The following is a 15,347-nucleotide window of genomic DNA, read 5'->3' as shown; positions in this document are numbered from 1 at the left end:
TTGAAAGGGAGTAGCATTATGTGTGGGTTTCTGGGCAGAAGAAGCAACTGTTTGATGTCTTCATTATAATAACTCCTCTGCTCTAGTTTAAGTTAAAAATACAAATATCCTTTCTCTAATTCCAGGTCCTGTGTCCTATTGCTCCCAAATGCATAAACATAAGTATGCACACATTTTGGGAGGTGGTGTAATGGAATTGTCACTGGACTAATAATCCAGAGAACCAGAGTACTGCTCTGAGGACCCCGGGGTTCAAATCCCACCATGGCAGATGGTGAAATGTGAACTCAATAAATTATAAGTCCAATAATGACAGTAAAACTGTGAATTGCGCTTTCACGTATCTGATCGTCAGTCCAGAAGTAAAACACTCGAACACGTCAGTAACGAATATTCGTTTATTCACGGCCGGGACAAATCTCTAAGCAGTCGGGTAACCACCTTCGAGAAGTGCCAAAATCCCAGAATAAGGACTGTATTTTTATACATTTTACGGCTTAGGGGTGGTCCCCTTAAATTCCTAGATACACCTATGATTTGGCAAGGATCCAGAACATGTACATATATGGAATTATTCTTCGAGGTCGGGAGGTTATTTTTGACATAATCATTAGCACAAGTCACTATTAATTCTGTTACAAAGGTTTTTCTTATCCCATGGCCATCTGGCCCAACTTACTCCAAAGCCCATTCCTTTTACATTTCAATGTTTATTTGTTTCAACTGGTCAAACGAGCTTAATTGCGCTATCTCCGCAATAAAGTAACGCTTCCCATTCATTCCATTCTTTGACTTTTTGACCTCTCTGCTTTCACAGATGCGGGTCAGAACCTTAAATGGTACCAAAGCCACACTCCCCTTTTTCCATCCCATGACCTTCTGACATCTCTGCTTTCACAGATGCCGGTCAGAACACGCTCCCTTTATTTCATCCCTTGACCTGTTGACATCTCTTTCACAGAGCTTTTCAGAACTGTTATATTAACCCTATCAGCGAAGTTCCAAATGAAATCCACTTCTACATTCCCCCCTTTGATCATTCCATGATCACATAACACTCAGGATACTTTAGATGGAAATGAGAAATCCCGCAAAGGGTAGCCGGCACTCAGCCATTCTTGGGCTGCTTCCCTGTGGTTTACAGAGGAGGACCTGGAGGCCTTGGTTGGTAAGGCAGAGTGACTAGTTACTGTCCTGTTCTGGAATATAACCCATTCAGCCGTCTGTTCGATCGAGAAAGGAACAGATATCAAGGGAACGCCTCCATGGGCATGGGTCGGGACCTGTGTACCTACCCAGCAAGAGGAGACACCCACTTTCTTAGCATAGACATAGGACATAAACAGAAATGAATTTGCCGTTACATGGTGCGTTGCCCGCTTCCTTCTGGAAGGCGAGTAGGGGTGAGTAGTCCTTGATGGTAAAATTTGTACCCTGTCCTTATCAATGCACCGGTGGTTCCACCTGCATGTGCGGCGATCGTACATTAGAACCATGTACGTAATCAGGAATCGGCGCTTCTGGTCGTCGGGAGGAACGGTGGTCGGGCAGTTTCTGATAGCGGTGGTGATCCATCGGAGATCTGTCGTTGTTCCACATCGTGGGGTTCCTTCCCGGCACATGGGTGGGTGTCGGCTTCCGTACAGGCATCTCCTTCTTTCGGATGCAGCGAGAGAGAGCAGGGTGGCGAGTATTGTGACGGCGAAGAGGGGCCTCATCCTGGTACTCGTGTTCCTAGGACTTAAAGGAAAAGTTTAGAACATCATGGATACTTAATTAACTTACAATGGTGCATATGTACCCATGCGTTCCGGCCCTCCACTTTTACTGCAGTGGGGGTAGTGAGTAGAACCTGTAGGGGACCCTCCCATCGAGGTTCCAAACCTTTACGTGTCCAATTTCGAATTAGGACATAATCCCCAGGGTTGATGGAGACGTCATGAGTAATGGAGGGGACTTCTTCCTGGGTGGCACGAACTCGGGAGTGTAATCCTTTCAAAATTCTAGTTAGTGTTAATATATAATTAGCCATCTCGGTAGTCATGTAATGGAATTGAACATTCCGTGGAACACTGCTGTCCCAAGGCGTTCGAAAGGGTCTGCCATATAGTATTTCCGCTGGGCTTAGGCGAGTTTTTCCTGCGGGGGTGGCACGTAGCTGGAAGAGTGCTAAAGGCAGGAGTTTGAGCCAAGTGGCCCCAGTGTCTGCTTGTAGTTTAGCGAGTTTAGTCTTTAGAGTCTGATTAGCCTTTTCCACCACTCCAGCGGCTTGTGGTCTGTAGGCACAATGAAACTGTTGCTTTATTCCTAGCAGAGCACAGAATTCCTTATTGATTTGACCTATGAAGTGGGGACCATTGTCAGAGCTCAGCCGGGCTGGAATTCCAAATTGCGGAACAATTTCTCGCATTAACACCTTAACTACTGTCGAGGCCTTGTTATCCGTAGTCGGGTAGGCCTCGATCCATTTGCTAAAAGTGTCCACAATGACTAACACATATTTATAGCATTGACATCTTTCCAACTCAATGTAATCCATTTGTAGGGTCTCAAACGGACCTTTAGGTAAGGGGGTTGTGCCAGGATCACAGGGGACGGCCTTACCGGGGTTGTGCTGTTGACAGATTAGGCACCGACTGATAATTTGTTGGGCCATTTCTTGCAGTCGTGGGTGCCACCAGCTTTTTAACAATATGTCCCCTGTGGCACGAGCTCCACAGTGAGTTGCAAAGTGTACACATTCGGTCACCCAGGCTGCTAATGCATCGGTCATACATGTTTGTCCTACCGGGGTGACCCACAGCTTATTTTCGATATCATATATACATCCTAAGTTTTTCCACATATTTACAGCAGTTGCAGGAGCGTCCTCCTGCATTTGGATTATGTCAGCAATGGTTGGCATAGGTTTTTCAGAGGGAGACTTTTCCGGGGGGGTTTTAGTCTGCCTCATCATTCTAGGCACCATTAGTTTGCCAGATTTAGAAATTTCTTTTGCCTTCTCGTCCGCTCTCCTGTTGCCCGTTTCCACCAGTCCCGTGCCTTTGTATGCGCTGCGCATTTTATCACCGCTATCTTGTCTGGGAGCATAAGGGCCTGCAATAACTGTGTTACTAACTGCTGGTGTGAGATGGGTGTACCAGCGGAGGTTAGAAATCCTCTGTTTTTCCATCACCGTCTTGATCGATGATTGCATAGCCAGATTGTCTATCCCCCCTTTCGCCGACGGAAGAACTTCCATCGGTGAAAAAGGAACAATCTGCACTTGGGAGGGGTATATCGGAGAGGTCGTCTCGAACCGAGGAGACTTCTTGCAACAGTTGCAGACAGTCATGATTGGGTCGAGCATGTCTGTGGGAGGATGCGTCAAAAAGTCAGCAGGGTTGATAGTGGTGCAGTGGGCAAACTGGATCTTCGGGTTATTAAGGAGAGCAATCTCATATTTGTTCTGACGAGCCATCGTGAGATGCTGAGTCTGTAGCTGTCCCAAAAAGGCCGTAACAGAATGGGAACTATAGACAGTAATATCTTGTTGGAGGGTAATATTAGCAGCCGATTGCAGGCTGTTGTAGATAGCTGCAAGAATTTGGGTACAGATAGGATAGCCAAGGGCTACCGGATCGAGTTTAGAGGAATAGTATGCAACCGGGCGACAGCGGTCGCCGTGGCGTTGGGTCAGGACAGCTGTGGCGCAGTCGGCAAGGACCGTGCAATAGAGCTGAAAAGGGTGATCATATAAGGGTCGACCAAGGGCAGGGGCCTGGAGGAGTGCCGCCTTGAGGCGGTTCTGCTAGTGACTGTTTGTGATCAGCGGGCACTAGGACCCTGCGGAGCCATGCAGTGTCAATTTCAACGCAGCAGTTTCGAAGTCTGCAGCAGCTGACTGCTGCCCAGCACAAATTCTTTATCTGTTTATTCTGAGACCAATGTAGTTCTGAACATACTGAGTTACTCATAATACTGATCACATTCCAGGGGTGGTGGCGGAGGTGGCCGTGGAGGCTGTGGAGGCTGTGGGGGCTGTGGGGGCTGTGGAGGCTGTGGGGGCTTCTGACGTCCCCCGCAATTGAACAGAGGTTCCTCATCCCCATCGTCCCCCTCCTCCCAACCTTGCTTCGCATTGCTGACCGGCGCCGGGGTAGGAGTAGCATTCTTATGTTTCTTATATTCTTTACATTCCCTTTGTAAGACCTCTACTGTTTTAACAATTCCCCCTTTGAGGGGCCAATACCCAATTTTGAGGCATTTTCCTGCCAGCTAGCCAGTATAGATGCATCTTTCACTGACTGACAGTATTCCCTCCACAAGGCAATTAATTTCTTTGCGGTGGGTTCTTGATAATACAGAAAAATGTGTCATTTGAAACATGAAAGTCTGGCAATATCTGGTTTGAGAGGGTACAGGGAAAGATCCCACAAAAGGTTAATAGCAGCTGCAAAGAGCAGGGTTATAAAATGCAGATTCTTGCTCACAAGCAGGTTTCAGCAGACACACAGGCTTCATGTGGTAAGCTAAAACAATGGCTCACACCTTCATGGAATGTAACTATCTCAGAAAGCATCTGAAAAAGCATGGATGAGAGTTTCAATTGCATTAAGTGACGAATGTTTAAAACAGGCAAGTCTTTCAAGTCACAACCAAGTTAAATTTTAGCATACAGCTAAAAGTAAAGTTTCACACCTTAATTGAAATAAACTCTCTTAGTAAACAGCTGGAAAGAATGGAAGATGCTCAGTCGAATTTAGTGTCAATTTAAGGGGTAAAATTCTACGAACATCAAGTTAATTAAAAGAAAATTGGAGATGACCTGGCTACGAGAAACATCATTTAAGTCAAAATCAAAGGCAAAGTTATGAACTGGGGACAATTGGAAAATTAAACGATTTGAAATCACAGAAATAAAAGTTAACTATTGAAACGAAAGCATTTTTAAAAATCAGATCTGAGAGGAGACGATATGCCCAAAATGAATAACGAGTTGTAGTAAGATGTTTACATCAAAGATACTTTTAAACTATCAAAGTGAAACAAGCCCATATACAATACAGTCGTTAAAACTTAATAACTCTTCGAAAGAGAATATAAACCCAGGGAGCAGAAGCAGCAGCACTCTGCAACAGCAACAGGAGAGAGAGAGAGAGAGAGAGAGAGAGAGACGCAGCCGGCTGGAGAAAGACAAGGAAAGCAGCCGAGTTTAAACAGCTAATACAACTCAAGAAGACCAGATTTTAAGTGGTTATTAGCTTACTTCACTTCCTTAATAACGCAGGACCCAGGACACCAATGCTATTAAGGGGTAAGTAGGTAAAATTCTTCGGTGAAGGTATGGGTTATACCGGGGGATAGGCTCCGAGAACCCCGCCCGTAAATTCCAGAGAACGCTGCCTGGAATCACGGCGGCAGTCCCGTCCGGAGCCCACAGCCCGGAATCGTCCCCTAGCAGTCCTGAGAACCCCGCCCGTAACTCCAGCGAACACTGCCTGGAATCACGGCGGCAGTCCCAGGCTGCCCCTAGCAGTCCTGACAACCCCGCCCGTAACTCCAGCGAACGCTGCCTGGAATCACGGCGGCAGTCCCAGGCTGCCCCTAGCAGTCCTGACAACCCCGCCCGTAACTCCAGCGAACACTGCCTGGAATCACGGCGGCAGTCTCAGGCTGCCCCTAGAGACGATAACCGCAGGGTTCACTCACTTACCCTCTTTAAAACGGGTTCGCTGGACTGACCTGGATCTCGCAGAGGCTTCTCGACAAACCAACGGCAAGGCTGAGCAACGATCAAACTGGTAGTAGGCGAATACCAAGGTGGAAAAGAAATTTTTACTCACGTCGGGGGCCAAATTCGTCCTCTACTTTGAACGAGCTCAGTCGATTACGCCGGTTAGTTGCGCAGACCCCTCTGGAGATCCCCGTACGGGCCACCAAATGTGAATTGCGCTTTCACGTATCTGATCGTCAGTCCAGAAGTAAAACACTCGAACACGTCAGTAACAAATATTTGTTTATTCACGGCCGGGACAAATCTCTAAGTAGTCGGGTAACCACCTTCGAGAAGTGCCAAAATCCCAGAATAAGGACTGTATTTTTATACATTTTACAGCTTAGGGGTGGTCCCCTTAAATTCCTAGATACACCTATGATTTGGCAAGGATCCAGAACATGTACATATATGGAATTATTCTTCGAGGTCGGGAGGTTATTTTTGACATAATCATTAGCACAAGTCACTGTTAATTCTGTTACAAAGGTTTTTCTTATCCCATGGCCATCTGGCCCAACTTACTCCAAAGCCCATTCCTTTTACATTTCAATGTTTATTTGTTTCAACTGGTCAAACGAGCTTAATTGCGCTATCTCCGCAATAAAGTAACGCTTCCCATTCATTCCATTCTTTGACTTTTTGACCTCTCTGCTTTCACAGATGCGGGTCAGAACCTTAAATGGTACCAAAGCCACACTCCCCTTTTTCCATCCCATGACCTTCTGACATCTCTGCTTTCACAGATGCCGGTCAGAACACGCTCCCTTTATTTCATCCCTTGACCTGTTGACATCTCTTTCACAGAGCTTTTCAGAACTGTTATATTAACCCTATCAGCGAAGTTCCAAATGAAATCCACTTCTACAAAACCATTGTCAATTGTGGTAAAAACCCAACTGATTTAGGGGCAGCCCGGTAGCACAATGGTTAGCACTGTTGCTTCACAGCACCAGGGTCCCAGGTTAGATTCCCAACTTGGGTCACTGGCTGTGTGGAGTCTGCACGTTCTCCCTGTGTCTACGTGGGTTTCCTCCGGGTGCTCCGGTTTCCTCCCACAAGTTCCGAAAGACGTGCTGTTAGGTAATTTGGACATTCTGAATTCTCCCTCCGTGGACCTGAACAGGCGCTGGAATATAGCGACAAAGGGCTTTTCACAGTAACTTCATTGTAGTGTTAATGTAAGCCTACTCGTGACAATAAAGATTATTATTATTATTATTATTATTAATAATGCAATTTAGGGAAGGAAATCTGCCATCCTTAACTGGTCTGGCCTACATGTGATTCTAGATCCTCTGAAATGGCCTACCAAGCCACTCAGTCGAGGGTCAATTATGGGTTGGGTAACAAATGCTGGCCATGCCATGGATTATTTGTTTAAAACTGGGCATCACACATACTGTACAGTGGCATCTGGTTAGATGTACTGAATAGACAATCCTAGAAAGTAGTGCAATGCCTAAAGGGATATTATAAACTAAAGAACTGTTATCAGGATATGCTGAGGTGTTAACTTGTTAATTAGCTAACATGTTAGAATCTGAAAAGGGAGGAAACAAGACAAAGCTATAAATGTCACTAAGATATGATGGCAAGTTCTTGTCCTTCCGGTGTTACAATGAAAGCAAGCAAAACCGCACCTTCCAGATAAACTTTAAAGTAGTTTGAAAAAGTATAATAGTTTCTAAACAAGACCCAAAATGTCTCGGATCACTTGCAAGTAACATTGACACCACAAGTAACATTGACACCACAGAAGTGCCAGGCAATGACCACCTCCAACAAGAGAATCTAACCATCTCCCCTTGACATTCAATGGCAGTATCATCGCTGAATCCCCCACTACCAACATCTTGGGGGTTACCATTGATCATAAACTCAACTGGACCAGCCATTTAAATACTACAGCCGCAAGGGTAGTTCAGAGGCTGGGAATTCTGCGGCGAGTAACTCAGGAGTGTAATGGAATACTCTCCACTTGCCTGGATGAGTGCAGTTCCAACACCACTCAAAGTTCGACACCATCCAGGAAAAAGCAGCCTGCTTGATTGGCACCCCATCCATTACCTTCACCATTCACTCCCTGCACAGTGGCAGCAGTGTGAACAGTCCGCGATGCGCTCCAGCAACTCACTGAGACTCCTTCAACAGCACAGTCCAAACATGTGACCTCTGCCACCTAGAAGGGCAAGGGCAGCACTTGCCTGGAACACCACCACCTGCAAGTTCCCCTCCAAGTCACACACCATCCTGACTTGGAAATATATCGCCATTTCTTCACTGTCCTGGGCAACTCCCTTCCTAAAAGCACCTTGTGTGTTCCTGCAACACATGGACTGCAGTGGTTCAAGGAGGCAGGTCCTTTTGTAATTAGGGATGGGCCGTGATGCCGGCATCCTGTGGAAGAATAAAAAAACTTTGCAAGATGAAGAAACAGAAACTAAGTAGCAGCTGATGGAATGGATGGTGGGATCTATAGGTCAATGAGATAGATATTGGGGAGCTGGTCAATTCCACAAAAAATACTTTATTAAACCAGTGCACTTATGCATCAAGGCCCACAATAATTTTGACACCATGAATGTATTTTTTGTATAATTGCAAGATATGACTTTCCTCATAGTCTTGGATTAATTTCAAACAGGAATAAAGGAAATCATTGCTGGAGAGCTAATTTGTTAGCGGCCGCTGACGTCACCACCGGCGCATGCGCGGTAGGGGGGTTCTCTTCCGCCTCCGCCATGGTGGAGGCCGTGGCGGCGGCGGAAGAAAAAGAGTGCCCCCACGGCACTGGCCCACCCGCTGATCGGTGGGCCCCGATCGCGGGCCTGGCCACTGTGGGGGCACCCCCAGGGGTCTGATCGCCCTGCCCCCCCCCCCCCCCCCCCCCCAGGACCCTGGGGGTCCGCTCACGCCGCCGATCCCGCCGCCACCAGAGGTGGTTGAAACCACGGCCTCTCAGCGGCGGGACTTCAGCCCATCGCGGGCCGGAGAATCGCCGCCGGGGGCTCGCTGATCGGTGTGGAGGGCACGCCGATCGGTGCGGCGTGATTCCCGCCCCTGCCAATTCCCGGGTGGCGGAGAATTCTGGTCACGGCGGGGGCGGGATTTCCGCTGGCCCCGGGCGATTCTCCGACCCTGCGGGAGGTCGGAGAATTTCGCCCAGGTGACTCACCAAGGACACTATCCTACATAGTTTCAATTTAAATGTTCAAAATAATTGTGGATACTTAAAGGCACATACCCTGAACCACTTTCACGTATTCGTGCTTTCTCATGGTTAAAACATGTAAAAAATATCAGAGCAATAGATTTCTACCCATTTTGTCCACTGCGTAAAACATAAACAATGGCATTGTCTTCTAGATGACACAGAAACCAAATTAATATATTGAACTGATCTGCTTTAAAATAACATCTAAAACACACGGGCAATTTTCAATGGCTGGCCATCTGATTTTTGTCTATAAAACAGGAAACTGACCAAAACTGATAAAATTTGATGCTTTAGTTTAGGCCGCGCCAATTAGATTTTTAGGTTGGCCTTTAAATGGGCTGTACCCACCCAAAATAGGCAGGAGGCTGGGCCCTATGCTGGGTGAAGGATCAGATCTCAATTTACCTGTACAATGGTTGAAGCATGAATCTACCCCTCCCAGTCCACAGGCATCTCCAAACCTTTTGCTGGCCCAGTTCTGTGCCCCACCCCAACAGGCCTGGCCTGTTGGCCTGCTCCGTGCAAAGGTCAATTTTCATCCTACCCCGAAATCTGTATGCTTCACCTATTTGATGCGGAGGCAGTGGCATAGTGGTATTGTCACTGGATGAGGAATCCAGACACCCAGGACCATGCTCTGGGGAGCTGGACTCAAATTGCACCACGGCAGGTGGTGAAATTTGAATTCAACAAAAACCTGGAATTAGAAGTCCAATGAGGACCGTTGTCGATTGTGGTAAATGAAAAACCCATCTGGTTCACTTATGCTCCTTTAGGGAATGAAATCTGCCAACTTTATCTGGTCTACCTGCATGGCCTCCATTAACTGCCCTCTGAAACAGCCTGGCAAGCTACTCAGTTGGGGGCAATTAGGGATGGGCAATAAACGCTGGAATTAATTATTTTTTTAATGCCCATGGTTCACCAGCTTGATTCCATTGAGACCCAAATCTAGAAATGGCTGCAGCCACATGCGATCGTGGCATTGAACAAGTGCCACAGACTCAAATGCTCCCTTCTCATCCATTTTGGGTCCACATAACAATAATAATCTTTATTGTCACAAGTAGGTTTACAGTAATACTGCAATGAAGTTACTGTGAAAAGCCCCTAGTCGCCACATTCCGGCGCCTGTTCAGGGAACACAAAGGGAGAATTCAGAATGTCCAAACGACCTAACAGCACGTCTTTCGGGACTTGTGGGAGGAAACTGGAGCACCCAGAGGAACCCACGCAGACACAGGGAGAACGTGCAGCCTCCACAGCGACAGTGACCCAAACCGGGTATCGAACCCGGGACCCTGAGAATTCCCCGCCCTCTCCCTAACATTTTGTGCCACCGCTACCTGGGCTAATGATGTTCAAATCCCGCACGTGTAGAAAATTATATTTCTCCATTTGTTTTAACAATTAGCAAGAAAATATTTATGTACAAGACATATTGTTTGAAAAACCTGTCAGGGATAACAAAAAAAAGCATGACTAAACGATCCAAAGAATGCATCTTTGATTTATTTGTTGCTAATTTATTTTTTGTGTTGAAATTTCTGTAGCCTCGAAGATGAAAATTTGCAGCCAGGTATCTGCCGACTCCATATACTGTTTTATGGGTGTCTGGAGATGTTTCTAACCGAAATGCTTAAATCAGCATACTTAATGGAATCTTTTCAACTTCGAAAAACAGGTATTTTTGTATTTACTGACATTCTTACAAATCGAAAATTTATTAAATTACAAACTGATTGTGAAGAACTGAATATATATAAAATAGTATTTAACTGCTGTTTGGAAACAGACTTTTACGCTCTAAATAAACATCATGATCTTCGCAGAGGTGCTATTGGTTCCATCATTGCACCTTGGGAATAGAGAGGCTATTTGTATTGATTCTGTTGTTTATGTCGGTATGGAGACCACAACACAGCTTATCTATAAAAGAGCGATCACGGAAAACATTAGCGAAGGTTTGGATTCTCTCAATTAAATATTCCTACGGTGGAACCCTCCACAGGCCCAAGGAAGGAATTAGCATCAACGGGGATTGGATTTAATCAGATTTAAGCAGCAAACTTGATAAAATGTCATCAAAATCTGCCATTAGATGTTGCTATTTCAGGTTGTAAAGTAGTCACAACATCATGGTGTAACGAACAGGGCATCTTCATAAGATGTCAGACATCTGGGAGCAGATAGGGTTATTGCGCACAAAAAACATTCTGATTTGATTTATTGCAACATGGGAAGAAATTTCATTCTAAACTATGAACAATTAAAATAGTGAAGCCAAGTAGCATTAGAAATGTAATCATTACTTTGATCCTTCGACAGTAAGTTGAAATAACTTTACACCCAAGCCCTTTGTAACCATCAGTGAAATTTGGTTCAGGAGTTGAAATTTAATTTGGGTGCATGAAGTATAAAACAGGAAACAGAAATGTGCACAGCGTGTGGACAGGGTGATTGCTACAAAGATGTTTAATGAATTTGACCTTGCCGGTTGATGGGAGCCAAAATCAAACGAGAGATGTTCTTCTAAGATGCAAATTAACAAGCCAGAGATTTTGCAGTGGCTGCAATAATTGTATTTATTTTTTAAAAAATGTATTTTATTTCAAACATGCAACAAAACAGGTTACAGTGAATAAACTACCTGGGAAACATACTTCCCAACAATCAACTGCACAGCCTGTACAGATTCCCCCCCCCCCCCCCCCCCCCTACGATGAACAGCCTCAAACACGGTAGTTGGCTGCTTTAATATCACTTTGCTGTAATGGAATCGTCAATTCTATTAATGACATGGTATTGGGGGGTAAATCCAGAAGCAAGAAAAATATAGCATAAAGCCTCACTCACTGCGTCATGCCAACTTTTTAAATGTAAACAGAATCATGGAGGTGCAGCTATCCTGGTGTGACTATTCTCTGTTATGGTCACAATCTTATAATGACTGTCAACGCGGCTACATATCTCACTGATGTTCCATCGGCTGAGTTTGATATGTGGTTGCAAGGCTATCTCTGTAAAATGCATGCTTGACATGACTTTGCACTACATCACGTCCAAATGAAGAAGACAAGTTTCCTTTGTCCCATGCTAAATTTAATATTCAGCGTTGAATGGATACAAACTTTTCTGGAGCACTGATGTTCCCAATATTAGCAAGTTGAATTCAACCCATTCTTATACTCATTTTCCAAACAATTCCACTATTTGTTAGTTCTGGTATTATTCAGACATGGGTCAGACTATAACCAAAAACTTTCTAAGTGTAATTTTGCATGTGTTTAGCAGGGTGTTTTCCACTGGCTTTTTGGGTGAGATCCATATCACTATTCAGCCACACTTTTTTTTTAATAAATGTTTTTTTATTGGGTTTTTGAACAAAGTTTATTTAGACTTATGTACCAGAATAAAATATGTACATATATATATATTATATATATATATATATATATAGAGGAGAAGAAAACACACATAAAAGAAAACAACTGGTAGGGTATTATGCACTAGCTCAACAACAGCAACTCTGTACAATTGGCAATATTTTTAACACATAAGTAGGCGCCTGTTTGTTGGGGTGGGGAAACTGGGGAGGTACAGATACATTTGGGTGCCGGAGAAACAGTTACATTGGTTATGTCCAACACAGAGAGGGCAATACGAGAATGGATCTGGGGTTGGTGTTGTTACTTGTTTCTCCCGGACGGTTTTCGCTGCCTTTGCCGTCTCGCGTTCACCTCCGCTTCGACTGTTTGTCCCATCTTTCGCCCGTATTTTCTTTGCTCTTATTCAGCCACACTTCGTCATTTTTTGGGCCTTGGGATGTTTCTCCCCGGTCCATACCACACTTTGAAATTTTTTCAACAGTGGGGAGCTGAACGTCCGGCGTGACTGGCTCCTCAGAGATAGGAGCGCCATTTTAAATGGGTACTGTGATCTCTAAGTGCGTTTGAAATCCCCTTCAGACATGGGCGATACCCCACACCCCTCCAAGTGAGGACATCTGCTATGGGGTTGCTGAGAATCCTCCATTTCAGGCCTCCCAACCCCCTCATTCACCCCACCCCGCCCTTCCTTACCCTACCCCACCCTTCACCTCTTGCCCCCCCTTCTTCACCTCTCGCCCCCCCTTCACCTCTCACCCCCCCTTCTTCACCTCTCACCCCCCTCTTCACCTCTCACCCCCCCTTCTTCACCTCTCACCCCCCCTCTTCACCTCTCACCCCCGCTCTTCACCTCTCACCCCCTCTTCTTCACCTCTCACCCCCCTCTTCTTCACCTCTAACCCCCCTTCATCTTCACCTCTCACCCCCTTCACCTCTCACCCCCCTCTTCACCTCTCACCCCCCTCCTTCACCTCTCACCCCCCCTTCACCTCTCACACCCCCTTCTTCACGTCTCACTCCCCCTTCACCTCTCACCCCCCCTTCTTCACCTCTCACTCCCCCTTCACCTCTCACCCCCCTTCTTCACCTCTCACATTCAGTGGGCCTCATTGCACCCCACCCCACCCTTCCTTACCCTACCCCACCCTTCACCTCTCGCTCCCCCTTCTTCACCTCTCGCCCCCCCCTTCACCTCTCACCCCCCCTTCTTCACCTCTCACCCCCTCTTCACCTCTCACCCCCCTTCTTCACCTCTCACCCCCCTTCTTCACCTCTCACCCCCCTTCTTCACCTCTCACCCCCCTCTTCTTCATCTCTAACCCTCCTTCATCTTCATCTCTAACCCTCCTTCATCTTCACCTCTAACCCCCCTTCATCTTCACCTCTCACCCCCTTCACCTCTCACCCCCCTTCACCTCTCACACCCCCTTCTTCACGTCTCACTCCCCCTTCACCTCTCACCCCCCCTTCTTCACCTCTCACTCCCCCTTCACCTCTCACCCCCCTTCTTCACCTCTCACTCCCCCTATCTTCACCTCTCACCCCCCATCTTCACCTCTCACCCCCCATCTTCACCTCTCACCCCCCCATCTTCACCTCTCACCCCCCCTTCTTCACCTCTAACCCCCCATTCTTCACCTCTCACACCCCCATCTTCACCTCTCACCCCCCTTCTTCACCTCTCACCCCCCTTCTTCACCTCTCACCCCCCCTTCACCTCTCATCCTCCAACCTTTAAGAGACTCCTACATACCCGCCCTTCATCCCCCCACCCTTTACACCCCCCACATTCCCCTTTCATGGGCATGGTTCCCCTCAGGCCCTGACGCTTGGCAGTGCCACCCTGGCACCTGGTCACCACAGCAGTGCCATCCTTCCACCTTCAGTGCCTCTGCCAGTCTGGCAATGCCCCTGGGCACCCGGTAGTACCAGGGTGGTGATGCCAAGGGGCGAGCCAGGGAGCCTGTCCCCAACCCCCTAGGGGTCTCCAATGGCCTGGGAGACCCCCCCCCCCCCCACCCTCACCGAGCACAATCGATGGGGTGTTATGCTTCCCCATCTAACCACTCCTTCAAAGATTTGTACAGCATCTTGCCTTCAGATGGTGCAAGCTGATTCCAGTGAATAGCTGGTTAGTTGAGGTGTTGCACTTTGAAGCATTTAGAGATTTTGAGAGCCTTGGGGTGTTTCTCTCCTCCAAGGCCGCAGTGAAGAGTTATTCCATTTTGGAAGGCTGCCCAATTTCCAAATCTCCACCCCCCCCCCCCCCCCGAATTTCAGCCCCTTCACCCTGCCTGCCCTTACGCACCCCCCCCCCCCCCCCACCCCTGTTTTCAGACTCCACCAACCTCAGAGAGGCTTCTAGGAACACAACCTCACCACCCCTCTACCTGGTAATGTCCTCATGGGCCTGACTCCTGGCATTGCCACTCTGGCAGTGCCCCTAGTGACACTACCAAAGTGTCCTGGTGCCAGAGGGAGTGCCAGGGTGCCTCACGGCCCTGTCATTGACCACCCAGGGGTCTCTAATGTTCTGGGAGACCCCCCAGGTGCCATTGTAAATGCAAACCAGTACTAAATGGAACCCTGGCAGGGCCTCCCAAGCCTGACTGGAAACTATGATGATATGAGGCATGAGTGGGCTTTGATCAATTGGGGAACATTACTTAAAGGGATGGCAGGAGCTGGGCAATGGCAAACATTGAAGGAGCACACTGAGGAAATGCAACAATTATTTATTCCTGTCCAGCATAAAAGTAAAATGGGAAAGGTGGCCAATCCATGGCTCACAAGGGAAATTAGAGATAGTATTCAATCCAAGGAAGAAGCATGACCAAGAAAAACAACATGTCTGAGGATTGGGAGTAGTTTAGAATTCAGCAAAGAAGGACCATTAGATTGATTAAGAAAGGGAAAATCGAGTACGAGGGTAAGCCTGCAGGGAACATAAAAACTGACTGTAAAAGTTTCTATAGGTACGTGA

General features: G+C 46.9%; 1 protein-coding gene across 1 annotated transcript in view; it reads left to right on the top strand.

Annotated features, from left to right (window-relative positions):
• The window catches only part of LOC119975204 (regulator of G-protein signaling 7-binding protein-like), a 52,768-nt gene that overhangs the window by 15,152 nt on the left and 22,269 nt on the right, over positions 1–15,347 (top strand). The window contains exon 3 of the mRNA XM_038814817.1: positions 10,529–10,659. Within this exon, the coding sequence (XP_038670745.1) occupies positions 10,529–10,659 (131 nt within the window). The remainder of the gene's footprint in view (positions 1–10,528; positions 10,660–15,347) is intronic.

The sequence above is a fragment of the Scyliorhinus canicula genome, chromosome 12, assembly GCF_902713615.1.
Source record: "Scyliorhinus canicula chromosome 12, sScyCan1.1, whole genome shotgun sequence".
Taxonomy (NCBI): Eukaryota; Metazoa; Chordata; class Chondrichthyes; order Carcharhiniformes; family Scyliorhinidae; genus Scyliorhinus; species Scyliorhinus canicula.
Note: the sequence above shows the minus strand (reverse complement) of the source record. Positions and strands in the feature narration are given on the sequence as shown.